The sequence below is a fragment of the Dinoponera quadriceps genome, unplaced genomic scaffold, assembly GCF_001313825.1.
Source record: "Dinoponera quadriceps isolate SergipeBrazil2010 unplaced genomic scaffold, ASM131382v1 scaffold120, whole genome shotgun sequence".
Lineage (NCBI taxonomy): Eukaryota > Metazoa > Arthropoda > Insecta > Hymenoptera > Formicidae > Dinoponera > Dinoponera quadriceps.
In genome coordinates this window covers 3,022,101-3,040,860 of record NW_014554309.1, presented here as the reverse complement: position 1 = coordinate 3,040,860, position 18,760 = coordinate 3,022,101, and the positions used below count along the sequence as shown (strand labels likewise).

The 18,760-nt window shown below is 45.3% G+C and overlaps 1 protein-coding gene across 3 annotated transcripts in view; it reads right to left on the bottom strand.

The window, feature by feature from the left end:
- Positions 1-1,358: 1,358 nt before the first annotated feature.
- LOC106745972 (A disintegrin and metalloproteinase with thrombospondin motifs 9) overlaps positions 1,359-18,760 on the bottom strand; it is a 49,329-nt gene continuing 31,927 nt past the window's right edge. For 2 of the 3 annotated variants that reach the window (XM_014622054.1, XM_014622066.1), the window contains exons 9-29: positions 17,609-17,823; positions 17,060-17,212; positions 16,750-16,899; positions 16,020-16,171; positions 13,968-14,307; positions 13,485-13,573; positions 12,968-13,315; positions 12,331-12,497; positions 11,973-12,223; positions 10,921-11,299; positions 10,524-10,685; positions 9,486-9,623; positions 9,097-9,228; positions 8,830-9,000; positions 7,630-7,842; positions 7,095-7,286; positions 4,752-4,940; positions 4,348-4,673; positions 3,872-4,008; positions 3,536-3,729; positions 1,359-3,307 (exon numbers count right to left, since the gene is read on the bottom strand). In XM_014622054.1, the coding sequence (XP_014477540.1) occupies positions 3,218-3,307; positions 3,536-3,729; positions 3,872-4,008; positions 4,348-4,673; positions 4,752-4,940; positions 7,095-7,286; positions 7,630-7,842; positions 8,830-9,000; positions 9,097-9,228; positions 9,486-9,623; positions 10,524-10,685; positions 10,921-11,299; positions 11,973-12,223; positions 12,331-12,497; positions 12,968-13,315; positions 13,485-13,573; positions 13,968-14,307; positions 16,020-16,171; positions 16,750-16,899; positions 17,060-17,212; positions 17,609-17,823 (4,188 nt within the window). In that variant the 3' untranslated portion in view covers positions 1,359-3,217. Of the gene's footprint in view, positions 3,308-3,535; positions 3,730-3,871; positions 4,009-4,347; positions 4,674-4,751; positions 4,941-7,094; positions 7,287-7,629; positions 7,843-8,829; positions 9,001-9,096; positions 9,229-9,485; positions 9,624-10,523; positions 10,686-10,920; positions 11,300-11,972; positions 12,224-12,330; positions 12,498-12,967; positions 13,316-13,484; positions 13,574-13,967; positions 14,312-16,019; positions 16,172-16,749; positions 16,900-17,059; positions 17,213-17,608; positions 17,824-18,760 lie in introns of all 3 variants that reach the window. The other variant, XM_014622061.1, reaches the window with a different exon arrangement.

The following is an 18,760-nucleotide window of genomic DNA, read 5'->3' as shown; positions in this document are numbered from 1 at the left end:
AGTTCTCGCGACTCCAACAGCGCTAATTCCGACATGAAATGTTCGTAAAAAAAAAAAGGGGGGGGGGGAAATACTTCTATACTCTCGCACTGCGCTTGCCAGGTAAGTCGCACAATTTATGTCCTTGTCAAATCTTATTATGCTACAATATAGCCGAAACTGAGATATTACTCGTTACGTACTTAAAAATTACGTTTTTATTACGTAATTATGTGTACACACATACATATACACACACACACACCATACATACATGTCCATACACACATACATAAAAAATAAACACACACACGTACATACATACCATACGTACGTACATATATACATATCAACTATAGCAGTCTGTCAAAATACGCGCGCGTTTATATAACTAACAAGCGCCTGGTTCGAAGTGTCCTATAAACGGAACCATATTAGCATTTCGTGACACGGTCTCACGACCGTTAGCAAAGTAAATTATTGTACTGACCAATCTTGTTGGTTATATTCAGCATTAAAAGACTAACTGGCACTGCACGTTAATACACAAGCGCGGTGCGATAAAGTTTTCTTATATCTTAAACTTATCATACGTATTTCTCGTACTATAAATATTATCGGGTTTTGTACAGATTCCACATAACATCGTATCAGAGTAACATAATACAAGTATACTTGACATAACTAGAAATCGCATTTCGAGAACGGTATCTTTTTATATATATATAAATCTGAAAAAAAGAAATATCCTACAGCTGTTTTACAGCGTTTTTTTTTTCACGACGATCTCACGAGTTTTTTTGCAGCTCATTGCATAAAAAGAAAATGTATAAGAAGAAAATAAACAACGAAATGGAATCCGTTCGTCATACCTCATGAAATTTCTGCTCTCAATCAGCTGCAAATTGTAATCTCGAAATGGGTTGCAATGATGCAAAATGTCGCAAAACATTATATCTGAACATGCATATATAAATTTTTCGTCTACTTAGGAATTACGGATTGTCGTTAATTGTCCTAATTTCAAGACATTCGGCTCAATTACGCTTATATTATCTCGATATCTTATCTTTAAAAGTAAAAATAAAATATCGCTTCTTGTTAATGTTTCTTCCTTCTACCGATCGATAGGACGCTACAAAAAATATGGCAGTGCATCACGATTAATAGCAAACTGTAGGATGGTAAGATCATCGAAAGAGAGCGTAGTATTAATCATAACGCGTCAAATCTGTAGAAAACAATAGTACAAGTGCTACACTATCGATTACTTCGCGCTTGAGTATGAAGTAATACATGCCTGATATTCTCCGATGACCGCTGGAGATTCTTGGTTCATTATGAGAAAACAGACCAAACTGTCAGAGTATTTATTGATATTTTAACAGGTCGCTGTTTCTTTTTTTCATAGCTCTGTAGATGTTGTTTTTAGAATAAATATTCGGTAACTGGACCGATCGAAATGCGAACATAATTTCGGCGTATAATTTAACGAATTATATGAAAGGATAAAATCAAGATGAACATACGTGATTATTCTTCACCGAAATCCCTAGTTTCTAATCTCTTCATTTCAAAATCTCTTCCTTCCTCTTTTATCTATCGTAAGTAAAAAAATTAATGCGATTCCGAATACCGATATTTGTTCGGATTAAACCTGAGTTTCCCATATTTGGCAGGGTGTAGCAATCATCGAATATTCTTCGCAACTTTTTTTACACTTCGCACTTGGAACGTTTCCTACAGACGCATCACGATTACATACGTATGTTTGTAACTTGGCACAAATGTGTTCCTGTATTTAAATGCACAGACGTCGCGTGTTTAATGGCAACTATGCGGACCGGAGAGCATGCCTCAAGTACGGGATCCGCTCTGGCGAAGTGATCGCCCGAGAAATCGTTTCTGTCGCATCTGCGGAGATAAACGGTGCGCTGCGTCGACGGTTAATTAATAGAATCGAAGGGAAATTCGTACCGGAACCGGTCATCTAAGGCGACTAACCGTCGACCCCGCAATGCAGAAGACCCCTACTACTTGAAGACAATGATTTTCATAATCCCTACAATCGCACGCACAGGTGATGGCAGTGATAACTCGGATATGGTGTCATGTGCATGTCTCGGCGTATCGGCCGGCAATTCTCGTCGCCCCCGTGAACTGCATTTCGGCACATCATCATAGTCGATATTTCTCCCCGTCCGAGAGCTACTAAGAAACTAATCGAATTTAAAGCATGTCGGTGGTTACAGTACCACGGCTCGCGGTCGCGGAATCGATATGCGCGCCATTTATTTACATTAATGCTGCCAGTACAGATAGAGCGATCCCCATGCATCTCGCAATCAGGTTCGGTCAGCACACGAATACACGGATGCTGCTTCGACACCCGAAACGTCTGGATGTCTGGAAAGTACAGATGTTCTACCTATAATAACGTCACATCACAATTTCCCACTGAGCGATGTAACTGTGTTACAAACATGTGATATCGCACGCATACCGTCGAAATTATAACATCGATGTGAGTCATACGTTAAGGTTGGTTGATGTGCACTCGACAATTGTAGAATTAAAACAAGATCTCAATATTTTAAGTCCGTTTCCTCTATACAAACGAGAAAGCTCGGAAAGTTCGGGCAAGCACAGCGCGGGTAATTACCGTTTGTGATTAGACGTAACGGCTATTAGTAAATTTCAGTGATAAATTCGTCACAAGAAGGACTTGTCACACGTCCGATTAATTACAGCGGCAGCAGCGGACCCAGCAAGATCTGTAGCTTGAGACTTGCACCGACAAATTTCGCGGTCCAAAGCAGCAGTTCTCCCAGTTGCGGTCTCGAAACATCTGAATTATCGCCCGAGTGACAACGTACTCGCGTACTCGAGTATCGACAGCACTAATCTAGACGCGTCACTTTTCGCAACGATCGAATCTTCCTTCCTAGCTCTGTTAGAACAGTCCGATTCCAACGGAGTGCCACAAATTGAGAGGAGAGAAAATAAGTCGTCTCTCACGGCCGACGATTTGGAATATAAATCGGGATCTTCCTGAGAATGAGAAGAAAAATGGATTACTAGTGCGCGCGCGTAACGGATGATATCGGGGGCCCGATTGTTCACGTTTCTCTCGCTGCTCCGTGAAGCATCCCGTGAGGCATCCTGAAGATTCTCCGTTGGAGATCGTGTGACACACGATCGAACAGACAGGTGCAGCGCGAAAAGCCGACGACTGTGACTAGGGAGGTAAGACGTCCAGTTTCAGGCCTATCTTCGGCGAGCAGAAGCCGCAGTAACCGCCGCACTTGCCGAAGATTTGCTGATTACTCTGGAAAGTGCAAATACAATATGCTAATACTGCGAATTTTCGGGGATTATCATAATGTAATAAACTATTGTAATAATACAAAAAACGATCGACGGGATGATCCCGTTAGTTGATATGTTTTAGCTTCGGCGATAGCGAATGTTAAGATGTAAGATGTATAAAAAAAAGTCTGACATTGTGCGTCTGTCGACGGCCGTTCTATTAGTTTATTATAAATGGATTCCTTACGATCTTGTTAACTGCGAGAAAGGCGCTCGAGGTGTCCGGGACCCACGTGACTTCCGGCGACAATCTCAGCGCGGTTCCTCTCAGATCAATGCTGAAACGACCCTGCGGGCACTTAGCAAGACTGTAACAATCGCCGGCTTTGCCGTACTCCACGCGTTTCATCCCGTGAGTCCATGAGAACGTGTAGTCGTTTGCTGAAAACATAAAGCAACATTTTAAATATGATACGATACGAAAGAAATAACAAATGTTTAAGAGACATACGTTGAGTGAAAACGAACATTCGACTCATCAAGTTAAGGTTTTTCTGGTTAAGCTTTCACAAGAATTATTCACCTATAATGTGGAGTCTCACAGGATCTATGCGTACTCTCCTGAACATCGTTTTGCCAGAAATCGTCTCGAATTCGGACACGCAGCTGCAGTTGTCGTTCCTCTGGCCGTTGAACGGGCATACGTGCGGATTTTTCAACCTGATTCGTTCAAGTCGTACAATTTATCGAATTATCGATCAAGCGGAGAATATCAGTTGTCTCCTAAGCAAACGGACTCTCACGACTCAAAGGCAGATCAAGCGAACTTTCATCTCCAAGGATATGAAAGTATATGAAAAAGGTAATTTGTTTTTTCTATGTCATTTCCTATTCGCTACTGTGAGAGACATAAGTTCCCCCTCGGATAAGGACGAGCCATATTCTCGGAGGACGATCTCATACTCTGGTAAAAACCGAGAATCCGAGAAGGACACAGTCCCGGAGTCGATCCCAACGAAGTGGGAAAATCAAACCGTCGATTCTCTGCCGATAGCTCACCTCTTGTCGTAGATCTCCGCGTAGTTTTCACTATCGCCGGCCGGCAGCGTTAGGTATTCGCGCGGCTCGGCGCTCGACATCCCGTGGCAGTAAACGGTCATGTTCTTGCCGCCGATCAACAGCGGATACTCGCCGTCCGCGTTAGTCCGCAGACGTTTCTGAATTTCCAGACAGGTAATCGGCCCGCACCTCCTCTGATTGCACTTGCGTTTCCGTTGCGGCCTGAACTCCGCCGGGCAATAGTACCGCGCGACTTTCTTGCCGCTGCGCTCGTGGCAGTAAAGCCTGCGATTCTGCCGGCCTTTACGTCCGCACGGGTGGCTGCACTAAAAGCGGAGAAAACCACGTGAGCCATCGATCTTACGATTACGCCGGACGGAAGCGAAGAAATCGCTTCCCCTCACCTTCTTCCAGGCGCCGGCGGTCCAGTAATACTTGTCGCCGCACTCGCGCAGTTTGCAGCTTTGCTCGCCGGCCGGCTTCTGGTCCATCGGGCAACCTTCGGTCGGGGTCGGGTCGATCCATCCGTAGAGGTTCACGTGGTGGCAAGTCACTGCGCGACGTTGCTTCCCCTCGCCGCAGTCCGCCGAACACTTGGAAATATCGAACGTGTTTCGTTAGTCCCGTCGTCGTCGTGATCGAACCATGCGACGCGAGATTGAACGTCGGACAATCACGTGACGGAGCCGTCGCGCAACGAGAGAATATATTCATTGACGTGTCCCGCACGCCGCGTATACCATAAGATTCCACTAATTATAATTGTAAGAGTCTCATACATCCGTCGTTAATTAAACGTAAATCGTACGTTAATTTAAGAATAGGTTCTTTCGTTGCACACACGCTGAGACACGCGAAACGTGTGTCTCCCGCGCGTCACTCGGCGAATTAACGCGAACGATCTCAAACCGGACACATGCTTCATGCGTGATCCGAAACGAAAGTACAGATCTATGACCGTGTTCCAGACCGTTGTTACTTCATTAATATATCCAGTCAAGAGGGCCTGACACACACACGACGCAGAACTCGAACGACACTCTGTAGAATGTGGGAGCAATATGCGGCGCTTTACCCTCTTCGAGTATCGTACCGATTATTAATGTTATATACGTGTGACTGTACATTCAATGCGATAACGTTTCGCTAAATCAAGTGCAGGTTACACACACGTTAGTGACGATGATGCACGCGAGGGATCCTACCGTATGTCGTATCGTGAACGTGTAATCGTTACTTTATATTATTACTTCGGCAAACAGTCGCTAAATATACAGCCTAATGTTAGAGGACTCAGCGAGACCTAATATTTCGGGGACCATCCACTTATGACTAATCCACGTTAATCATTTCCGTGTTAGAAACCGTAGAAACAACAATGATCGCCTGTACGTCCGTAAAAATATATTGTTATTCTACATAGGATGCCTGCGAACGTACTTTCTTTCCGCGAGTGCACCGAGCATTACACTTCGTAACATATTGGAACGAACAATCTTCCCCTCAGGCAAGTTTTGATTTTGGAATTCGAAAGAATGTTTCAAGCCCGTTTAATGAATATCGTACTTGTATCTCGTAATATTTCCGATGCCTGAAATATTTAATATATCTAACGCTTCGGAGCTCACCGAACTCGGGCGAAATTGGAAAGGACTTTCGTGCGGGCATCCTCAAGAAATTCCGATTTCATAACAATGCGAGATCAACACATGCACAAGAAAGGACCAGCTTCTAAGTGTCTTGGCCGGATTTGACGACGTTCCCTCACGACAACCATCGATCAACAATCACCATGCATCTCTTCTTCTATGGTCCGCTGTAGCGTCTATGGAACCCATTTCCGATACGATCCGTCAAGATTAGTTACTTATGGATATATTCTTGCTGCGGTAATTGTTATTTCCTTCGTGGTATACACACACATGTGGTACACACACTAACAGTGATGTGATATTGGCCAGGATTTTCGCGTATGCGCGACAAAATTGTGGGAAAATCTCCACTAACATACGGTGAAACGTATGAATGTTAATTTCGATGGGATCAGGATGGCAGACGGGAAATAGGGTTGAGATAAGTAAGTAAGTACGATAAGTCCGGATCGGCAATAGGTGCGGTAGTCAGGATAACATAAGTCGTGAAGACGTCTGAAGGACATCTTTGAAATTTCTTTCGGATATACGTGTTGTTTGGGAAGTCTTTAGCTCTAAATTGATTTTTGGCAAAAAACGTCTCCAACATTACCTCACCTCACACATCCCTACGATTCAAGCGTTATTGTAACGCTTTTGGCAACGCGGCAAACGCCTTTTGTCAAAAATCACATTATCTTCTATTGCCTCGAGTACAAGGCTAAATGCTTACTACACCTATTGTGGATCCGGATTAACATTGTATATATATTAGTACATTGGTACGTTCATATTAAAGTCACGGGATACTTGGGATAAAAGAGGAGCGATTAAGAGAGAAAAAGTTTGGAAGAAACCCGGTATAAACACAGTATCCGTTTTTACTCGTCACAGTCGACACTTTCCTGACGCCGCGATCGTTGCGCCGAAATCCGGGTCAATATCACATGACTGTGCACAAACATACGTGCGTAATATAAAACTGTGATAACTCGGTTTTACTTTCACGTTGCATTGCTCTCGAAGGCTAACGAGACGTTAGAACGCGCGCAAAACATAGCAGCAAGCCATTACGAGCGTACAATGCTGGCGTAAGAGGTAGAGGTACGAAGATACCTCCGACCAGGTGCCCTCTTGCCAGGTGTAGTCGCAGGCAATGCGTTGGCATAATCTCTGCGATTTCGGTTTGCGCGGTTTCGTTCTCGAGCACTGCTCATCCTTAACAGGAATCTCCGGCCCGTGGCTGCCTCTTCTGATCACACATTCCACTCTTCGCGTCTGAATCCCGTGGCCGCACGATTTCGAGCACTGCAAAATATTTTCGATTCGCTGCAAGCTCTCACCTCACACATCGTCACCGGCGGTAGTCACACACTCGGCGAGAGAAATCGCGTGAGCCACGCATTTACCAACCATCGCTCCGCAGTTTTCCGCCACTCTTTTCTCTCTTTCGATTTATTTATATTTCTCTTTTTTTTTCGGGAGATTTTCACGCAAATCGAGCCCTGACAGTTATTATTGTTCCTCGTTCACGCGTCGATCCATTCGTTCTTGATATTGAAGAGATCAGGGTCCGGTGAACAATGATCTTATCGGTGTGAGGGATTATCATTTTTTTTACAGAATTTAGAGATTAACGAATTACACTTACGGGAGTCCAATCGGACATTCTCCATCTGCGAACAATGTTAGAATCGAAATTATTCTCCCTGTTAAACTTGGGACCGTCCCGACAGGGCTCCTGGCACCTTCGTATGTGCTTCGGTCGTTGCTCGTTGCATTCCCTGTCCGGCAGAATCTCGCCCCGGCGACTTTGGCAGCGAACTTGACGGTGTTGGAAACCACGGTCGCACTCTGTGTCGCACTGAATCGTTGCAATCGTCGAAGGGAGCATTAATAAAGCACAGGCGTAATATATGGTGATATAAAAATGATTCCGTTGCCGATTGTACCGTTGCAAACGGTTCTGCATTTAGGTGAAATCAGTGCAAATTGGAATCACGAGCTTATTATTTACATCGACTCTGTGGGTAACCAAGCAAGGAGAGAGCGGACCTGTAAGAGCCCCGAGTCGTTATCGCAGGTTAAATATTGACCTGACTGACGCATTTATGGATTCATTGATCTATTGCGATTTTTTATCTGAAAAGTTCATCGTCCGTCGATCGTTTCTGACGCTCGCGCTACGTTGTGTATATTTATTATACCCGGAAGATTGTCGTTCACAATGATAACGGTTCAAAGGAGGACTGAAACGTCTGTATGTATGTAAAGATTTAATTGTGTTATATATGTAAGGATGTACGATAATGTTATCTAAATTATAATTTTAAAGTTCGGAAGAAGAAATCGTTATCTAAATTACAATTTTAAAGTTCGGAAGAAAAAACCGTATCTTCCCAATTTTTCTCTCGGCTTCTTAGATTTTTGGATTTCTTTTTTGTTTCTTATCTTATTTATGGAAAAAATAAATATTTACTAAGTAATTTTTTAAACGGATTTTCATACTTTTGGGACAGAAACCGGAGAAATCTGCGGAAAAGTTGAAAAGGAAACCGGTATTTCTGGAACTTAAAAAGACTATATAATCCAAATTATTCTTACGCGCTTATACTTAGCGTTTGGCTCTCATAGACCTGATTTAAATTAAAAAACGATTCGTTGATCTAAAAGCCTACATTTAATTGTATTCGACATTTATATGCAAAATTAAAGCTAATATGTCGCTACAGCAGCCGCGATCAGACTCTCATAAGCCCGCGTTCTATCTCTCCTCGGTGGTATAAATCACGTTGACATAACGGAATTAGCATGAAAAACTCGATGTATTAACATATACAGGTAGACTTACCTCACTCCAGTCACTGGTGACCCAAGCTGGACACGGATGGCGATTACACGCGCTCCTGGCCGCCGGTCGTTGATGCGAATTGCAATAATAATCGGGCGCAACGGTACCCGTCTCCGAGGATACACACTTGACGATCCTGATTTTGTATCCGGTGTCGCACGACTTCGAGCACTGACGACGGATACAACGAATGTCATGAACGCTGTGTGGTATACGTCACGGGGCATCCGTGAGGGAAAATCTTGTAACGAAATCAACCTAGCCTACCTCACTATACGATCCCGTGTGCCACTTGTAACCCGAGCGGAATGTGATGCCGTTGCTATCAATTTCGTTCTCCTGTTGCGAGAGATCGTCGCGCGACGGATTGGACGAATATATGACTGGTGGTGGGCTCACCTGTGAAAAGAGAAGAGATTTCTCCTCTTGTTTTTTGAACGTAACACAACAGCTGACCTGTCCGGTGACAAACTGCGAAACTGTACCGTGAGAAGTCCCGCGGCAAACTCGAGATTTTTTTTGTGAACAACATTCATCACAAAAGAATTGAATTCGACTTACTTCAACGTGATTCCCTCATACGCACGGAGGAACGATCGAAATTTATGAGTGCATCGCGGACATGTTTATGTTGATTAGCACGGGAGAAAACTTACAACGGGGCATGGTTTCAGCGTGCAGGGAGCCGAGTCATCCGGTTTCTCCGAGACGGGGCATTTGTCGCTCGTCACGCCGTCGGCACTCTTGCAGATAACTTTTCTTCGTAACGTTCCGTCACCACACGTCACCGAACACTGCACAATAAGAAAATCTATTCGATCCGGTGACTCGCAAAGCAGGTTCGATATAATCGTCCAAGTCGCGATGTGTATACTAAACCATGCTGTTACGTTTAAACGTTACCGAAAATGTCAATGCGGTATTTTGATAGGCTGGATCGGTAGGTCGGTGATTTAATGGATAATGATGTTAATAGTGGTAATAAGTGCACGGGAAAAAAAAGTTAGTCTCAAATCAAGATAGATATTCTTATGTATAAGCAAAAATGTTATAATATTCTTAGGAGATTTTTAATCCTAAATTGAGTTCGAGTAATACTTGCATCGATACAAATCCAATCAAGGCTAAAAATCTTCTAAGAAGATCATAATATTCTTGTTTATGTACGTGAATATCTATTCTTAAGACTAATTTTCTCCGTGTGATTTACGTGATGAATCGAGTTAAGTGATAGCCTCACGGTGTCCTGATAGTTCGGAGACCGTAAGGACCGTAAAGTCGTTTCTATCGTGACATCCTTCGAAAATGATAAAATAATTATAATAATTAATATAATATATAATATATATAAAATAATATATATGGATATATGCATATATATATAATTTGTGTGAAACTTAATTATTATATTATAATAATTAAGTTTCATCGCGAGAACTTTGTTTTATGTGTGATATGAAGCCGAGAGCGAAAATGTGAAGTTACTTTCATCGATCAAGATAGGCATCATTGTCGTCGATATACTCATCCCAACTGTATAAAGAAAATTTACATGATCTCTAGAAAAAAAAAAAAGAAAACGGATCTGGAATCGGTGATTCTCTTTAAGGAAGGGAAACCGCAAACTTAATAAGAAAATGTTGATCTCGGGTAATGGTGATCATGATGATGATGATGATGATGATGTACAGTACCGGACTCCAGTCGCCGGCATGCCAGTAATGACAAGGACCTGCATCGCAGACCTCCGTCGTTCCGATTGGCGTACCGCTGCAGAAGGTACGCGGTACCACGCGATTCTCGACATGGCACCAGGAGTCTCTGTGCCGTTTTCCCACGCCGCATGTCACGGAACACTGCGACATTTCGTGACGCACGCGTTTCACATTAATTCAACTCAAAGTGCTCGAGTAAAATGTTACTCGATATCGGCTGAGGGCTGAGGCGGTTAAAGCGTGACGGACGAGAGCTTCCTCCGAGAGACCTCGCGTATCGCTCGAGACGCGCGCGTCTTCGAGTCCCGAACACTCGAGAAAGACATTGATACGTCGCACGCTTTACACGTCCCGCCCTGCGCGCCACGTAACTCACCGGGCTCCATTCTCCCAGGTCCCACTTCGGGCAAGCTTCTTGACCGCATATCCTCTTGAGATGCTTCTCTTGTCCGGCGCAGTTCTCATCTCGCACCTGTCGTTCGTTCGAGTCGACGCACTTGGCGCTCCTCAACTGCACGCCGCCGCCGCACGACACGCTGCAGGCGTTCCACTCGCTGTAGCTCCAGTGAGCGTCGTCGCACGGACCCATGCAGGGCTGATGCTCGCCCGGTTTCTCGATGTGCAAGCACGCGTGCGCCGATATCGGCCGTGGGGGATGCGCCGAGTCCAACAAGACCTGGACGCATCGCGAGGTGATGGTCTGGACGCCCGGGCCGCAGTGACTCGAACACTCGGACACGGAAGTCGTCTGCCATCTGGAACGTGAGGCAGCTTTCAATGTAACTCAGCCGACAAATCGCCGGTAGAACGACGGCACTTTGAATTTTAGTTTTAGCTCTGGTATGTACGAGGCAATTAAACAATATATGAATCCTGATTTTCGCGCGACAAAAGAAGTGGGAAAGCCAGTAACGCATGGCGAACGTTACCTTCGATAGGATCAAAATGGAAAACAGGAAATAGGGGTTCAGATATATAAGTACTCAAGACAGGACTTAACGGTATATACTAGCTTGCAAAACGACTTGAACGCACACTTTCATTTTTATCCTGTATATCCTGTTGCATCGGTGTTGATGCACGGAAATAAAACTCAGTTCCTGCAAGTGAATAGCGGCCGGATGAAAACTCGATGACAAGAAATGACGTTTCTGTTATCGCGATTGAGCGTATTCGCGTAAACACCAACAGTTGGAAAAATTCAATCAAGACAACTCGACCAAACTGAGAGCAGAAACTTCTTACAAGAATCTTCCTCTTACTACGATTCCCGAGATTTCGTCTGGTCCCCAGCGAAATAAAGAATTTAATATCTACATACAGAGTTTCTTATCAGGGTTCAGAAATATCGCATTTTGCGATTAACGAGTGAACATCAATTAATCGATTCAGTTAAACGTAACATCATGAAATGTATCGTTTACTTACTGCAGCATGCAATGCGCGTTGCATACTTGACTCTCCTCCTGCGGCTTGTCCTCGGCTCTGCAATAGTCGTCGGGCACTACGTCCTTGTGCTCGGTACTCCTGCACTCGGCCTTACGATACTTCATACCCTGGCACATCCGATTGCAAGTCGACCAGTCATTGAGCAGCCACGTAAAGCTGTTCAGAATCTTCTTCGGCACAGTGTACTCGTACGTAATCTGCGGCGGGTACACGTTCCCTACGGATAACACCTGGAATATCGTACGCTTGCTTGAGCCGGACTCGCGTCGGCGAACGAAAAGGGCCTCCCCGGTCTGACTGATCGAAAGTAATCGAATATATGAATGAGTGGACCTGCCTCCAGAATTAGATCGATGGCGGTCGGCCGGGAACTGTTGAGCCGCTCGACGATCGATTCCGGTCCGCTGTATTCGATGGTGACGCCCGGGTGCACGATCACCTTGCGATGCATCACCATGAAGTTGCCGTTCAGGACGTACTCGCCGTTCTCCCCGATCCGCAACGCTGCACAATACACCGCGACGCGCTCTCAGTCATCAAGTCCAGTCGAATTCTTCTCGCAGAAGGCGAATTCAGATTCTAATTCTTATATCGAGAGAAACCACTCGGAGAGACTTCGGAGAGATTCGCGGGGATTCGCTTGTTTCAACACATCCCGTGCCTAATTTCACGCGACTTCTCATAAATTGGCCCACGTTGTCCCGTTACGAGCCGAATTTTGCTCGTCGAATAATGCGTGTCTTATGATAATTACGCTATCAACAAGGCTTCTATAACATTGATGAAACCTACATTAAGAGAAAACGGTAATAACTTCCCATTTGTAGCATCTAAAGAGCATGATAGAAGACTTTAGTGTAGAAATGAAATTTCGACTCGGGTGTATCGTGCAAGGGTTTCCACAGAGTGATGTCGAATCGGTCTCCTCACAGTCGTAAACTACAGACGACTGAATTGCGACGGGAAGATTTTACCGAGATAATTGCTGTCATTGTGCGACTCCAGCCAGCCACGTTGCCTGATATCGATGTAGCTGCTGCCGGCAGGAATCTTAGCCACTCTCGTGTAACCGTACACGCTCTCGTTGTAGGAACCGGTGATCCTCTGACAAGTGGAGTTGTCACCCCGGCAGACTCCGCAAGTGTCGAGCTCGGCCGTCGAATTCAAGACGTGATCGCATCCGGCCGGCTTGCACTGGCCGTTAACGCATATGTGAAAAGTGTCGGGGCCGCAGGGTGTCCCGTCGATCACCTTGTCGCGCAACATGTAATACTGATAGCTCTTCACGTGGCAGTACAGCTTGCAACGCTCTTCGGACGGTACTGTAAAACGAAAGTTTCTCACGTTGCATGACAACTGTCCGCTCTCGCGGCGCTTCTTGCAACTTCGAAGCTGAATTAAGCTTCGAATGTTCAAGGTGAGCTCGAATGAGCATAAAATCAACAAGAGTGAGGACAAAAAGTCGAAGTGCCGAGTCGAATGATCGCTTACTTCGAGTGTACTTCGCGTGCCACTTGACTTCCCTCGTGAGATTCTGAATGTTGAACGTGTTGTTGTCGAATTTCGAGCACTGCTGCTCTCTGCAAAAGGAAAGAGGAAAAGGAACGAGTGCTAATGTTGAAAGTACAGCAATGAATCATCGAGATTAATATGTGCTTATTAAAACTCCTTGACGGGTCTCAAACACGATTGTGCATACGCTTCCATTCTGGAATGGGCTCGCCTCATTGATCTATCTCCGGCATTAATTGATACAACGTTAATTGGTACAGTCATGCCCCCATGTTGATTCATCTATTCCCGGAAAGTGACTCTACCAGGTAAAACCTGGAGGAAGTTAGTTTCATTCCACGTAAAGATGACAAATAACAGAGAGAGAACAATTTCTTGTAGTTTAAGAAGTCATTCTCTCCCTCTCTCTTCCTGAGGAACTTCACTAACGATAGTTTTGGCGCGCAACGCGTTGACGCGTACCTGAAATCCGGGCTACCCGGTGGACACTCCCTGACGCCGCAGCTGCGGTACTTGACGCGTTCGCCGATGCAGTAATTGCCGCCGTTCTTCGGCGCCGGATTGTCGCACTCGCGATACTTCCTCTTGACACCGCCGCCGCAGGTGCGCGTACACTCGCCGTATCTCCCCCATTCGCCCCATTGGCCATCCACCGGCCTGAGATTCCTGCGCGAGACGCACTCGCCACGGTGACACCACTTGTCGACGCCGCACGAGGTACCGTCCGCCCACGGCATGTGCTGAGTATGACACTGCTGATGATGGTCCCACAATGGCGCGGTGCACCACAATCTCCTACACACTGCCTGGCCGGTAACCAACCAAGCCCTCAGTTTACCTCAATTCTTAAGCAACGGCTCGTTTTAATGCGCGCATCGAGAAGATTCTGAGGCTTAACGCGTTCACGCCGGCTTGACCTCATCCACGATCAGGTCAGACATAATATCCTTATCGCGGTCAGTGTGTAGTAATTCGGATGAAATACAACAGAGAACAACAATGGAGAAGCAATTGTATTATTATTATTACTATTATTATTAAGCTCCAGCACCGACGAAGTAATATTGAAGTAATATTAAAGACTCTTCTTTTTTAGTCCTGGGTACATTTTCGTACCGGCCCGGAGGTAATTGAAGGAAAGTGACATTATATATCACTTTTAATCACCCGATATGAAGTACATTAAATATTTTTGTGAAATCGCACTCTGCAGTTATTTCTGCAGTTACCGTCTACGTTGATTAGACGCAAATTTGCCGAAAAATTTATCGACTGGAAGTTATTAAGCAGCGAAATTTTCTTCTGTGCGTTAAATTCCGTAACGCAGAATTCACACTGCATCCGACATCCGTGATATCTGACAGAGATTTCATTTCATTCAGGGTCCCTAGCTGGTAGTATTTTTGTCTCTAGAAAACCTATTAAACACAATAAGTCGCATGTCGAACGCATTGAATCCTGCAAAAAGTCAATGGTCTTTAGCATTACCTCGTCGGCATTGGTAAACCGGATATTCTCATGTCGCCTCGTGCCGCCCGGCACGAAAGGTAGGAAATTATGAATCAGCGTGAACGTGTTAAACATAACTGCAATTTCGCTTGCCCTCTCAAAGAATTAGTTTCGTTTTATTTCTTAATTACTTTCAATGTAATAGATCACGTATTAAGTACCCGGACAGCAGACATGTCTGAAATAGGTCTTCGAGACAATTCTAAAAGACAAAGAAACAAAGTTTAAAACAAGTAGGATGTCTCTTTTAGACGTTTTCTTCGATATTTATGCTGTCCGAGTATCGGCAGTCAGTGTGTAACAATAATAATGACATAATGGTGCAATAATGATAATGGTAATAAGTTGATTGGGCTGTATATAAGTTGATTGGGCTGTATAGGTTACAAGGCGTCTAACTGTTCGTGCGTAATAGATGCGTTTGATTGTGTCGCGAGACGAGACGATCAAACGGCGAAGTAACAGCTTTGCAGCTGATACTATCGTCGCCCGCCTAATTAAAAGTTTAGTCAAGATGACAACTATGTTTATTCGACAGTACGGTACGCAATGTACACACGCACGGAGGGGACGATGCACAACGACGCTGACACAGCATGAATTTACGCAAACACAAATAACCCGTTGAACGGCCGACAACGGTTCGTCGCTTGATATGTATGTGACTCAACGCAACTGAGCGAAAGGTTGCGCGCAGGAGTAGGCAGGACGGACTTCGGTGAGATGGGAGAGAATAATAGCGCTTGATTGCAGCGAACGATAACGCATTAAGCTACGCATTAGCGCAGCTCTCATTATAGATCCTCATTGAGCAAGAACAGCAGAGAGATAGCTTAGAACGAACAAAGGTGCGAAATGAGGTGAGAATAAAACACGAGCGAAGATGAAGGTGNGTGTGTGTGTGTGTGTGTGTGTGTGTGTGTGTGTGTGTGTGTGTGTCCCGCTGAGATATAAGATAGAAAATCAGTTTCAATCGGATCCGTGAAGAGAACGTTTTCGACTTACCATCACTCACCATGTGAGGGCAGATTCGGGAGCCTTGCCCGAACACGAGCTCGCACTGCTTGTTCTCCGAATAATCCTCGCCGGGTAAGCGACCGTCCTGCCTCTCCATCATCTTGCTGGGCTCGTCTAATAGGCAGTTGGCGTACCCGGTTCTGAAGCAAGTCGGCGCGAATTAGAGGATCTCCGAATCGCGCCTGGTTGTCGCGAGAGAGATACGTCATTGAAGACGGTTCGATGATGAAAGACCGTTCAAAGACGGTATCAGCGAAAAACCCCTTCGAGTTCGCATTTCGCGCGACGAGAGACGCACGAGAGTCCTCCCCGAATCTCGTTAAACCGGATTTCCACGACTCGTCCCTCCCCAGGCCGCCTCGGTAGGTTCACGGAGAAAAAACTCCGACATCCCCAGTTTCGCTCGACTTGGATTCGCCGGGAGTTAACGGCGGGGACTCGAAAGCCCCGGTCAGATCGAAGGGTTAAACGGGAACCATATGTTATCATCGTCGCGTAGACAAGTTTCGAGAACTAGTCTATGATTATTCTCGAAGATCTCGCGAGGAAGTGCGTCGCACGAGAAAAAGGGGCAGATTAACGCGACACAGACAAAGCCCGCGTGTTGTTGTGGTATCGTATCGGGTCGCGGTCGCGGGTCAACTCGTGATGATCTTTCTCTCTCCTCCCGGTCGAGCGCGTCGCGTCCGAGTCGTTTGTCGACTAATGATTGACTCACTCGAGAAATTCGGTGGCATAGTGCCGGGAACATTTCGACCATTCCCAGGGGAAGGTATTGTCGTCCAGCATGCGGGACATCACGTTGTGCACGCCCGAGCGGTTCCTGAAGCCCGCGCACTTGGGGTCGTCGTCATGCGGCATGTTGAGCCTGCGGCAGTTCATTCGGAATATTCCCCTTTAGCGAAGGACGCAACAACGCGCTCTCTCACGATAAAGTGTATATACGCGCGATGCTACTTGAATAATAATGAAAAGATCGCACGAGGCGAGTAAGAATGGCAATCGGCTGTCGCCGATAATGTACTCACACATGACCGATCTCGTGAGCGATGGTAAACGCCGCGGCCAATCCATTGTCCTGCACAATAGCGCACGAAGATCCTGGCGAGCACATTCTACCGAGCTCGGCTAATCCCAGAGTGTCACAACGCATCTGCCCCGGATTGTGACACAGATTTTCTCTAGAAATTCATCCTGTGTTTTAGAAACGCACGCGCAATCCGTCTCGGTGCGTCTCGAGTCCTTAACGTCTGAACGCGCCGAAGCTCTCTTTTTTCAAATTCTTTTATTTGTAACACTTTTATCGTAAATAATAGAAATCCACCGAGTCTTTCAACGCTCGCGAATAGCTCCGAAACAAGCATTCGTGCGTGATCAATCCGACGTCACATTCGCTATATTGCTATCGTATTGTTCGATCTGTATGGAATTGTTATGCAAACGCGTAGTTGTTGGCAATAACGTCGTGAAGACCAAAGCTCGTTAAATTTTACAATTTTAAAGCAAAAGCGAGCCTTCCACCACCGAGTACACATTTACAATTTGTACAGTTTGAAGTTTGCACGTCTGATACAAACCTGGTTAAAAGGAGCGCGGCATCGTGGTGTTCCGGGGAAGGCTCGTCCGGATTGTTGTGCTTCTGCCAATTGCAAAATCGCTTCAACATTTCAGCCGCCGCGATCCCGTCGCTTCCGGTATGCTTCTCGCCGAACATCACGTCGGTTTTCACGATCTTCATCACGGCTATGCTCACCGGATTGCCAATCGACCGGTCCTTGTAGATCCGTGAGACCTATCCTTCCAGGAAGCAGATATATTTGACAATATACTCGAGAAATGATGAATTTCATCGTTAAAACGTACCCACAGTCGCAACGTATTCCGATATTCAGCCGTAAGTTGATGCGAGATTTCGTAATGATGATAATTTTAATCAAATTCGGAAATATATACACACATACGGTTGGAAATTAGAATTGAGAGAAATTACAATCGGGAACGGAAAAAGATGAAAGGTCGTCTTGTTTCTGTTAAAAAAAAATCACCCCCGAAGTAGCTGTGGGGGAAGCTAAAATTACTGATCGAAAGGATATTCGTTCAATCTAGGGCATGCTCCGTACACAAAGCATCTATTTCGATCCGCCTGCTATTTCATTCATAAAAGATTCATGAATCTCTTAAAGCCGATTGATGGCTAGGTTGTTAGGAAACGGGATTGAATCATCGAATGAATGACAGGCGTGGATTCGTGAAAGCGAACTCTCCGCAGGATGTTGCCCCCCGGTAAGGTGTGGCCTTCGCGTGGGACACGTAACCGGCGTAGTGCACTCGATAATGACCGCCGTGACGAAGCTAACTGCCGAATTACATCGAATCAATGCTTCCTAGCCCCTTCCTTCCTCTTCCTCGACTCTACGGTTAAATATCTTCCAAAATCATCGTTAAGTCTGCGAAGCAAAATATTACTCGGTATGATACTTGTACCTCTGACTTGTCTCTCTTGTGCATAAAATTATCAGTTATCAATTATCAGATGTTATAATGTCAACGCGTTTTCTTCGATGCCGCTGCGATCGGCGTCTCACAATTAAGCCGTAGCAAAAGTCAAGAGACGAGTTACGCCGAGAAGATGGGACTCGCGCCGATCCGATTCTATGACGAAGATATATAGTTAGGGACCATTCAACAATTACGTAACACCACAAGGAGAGGAGAGTCTATTAGCTTAC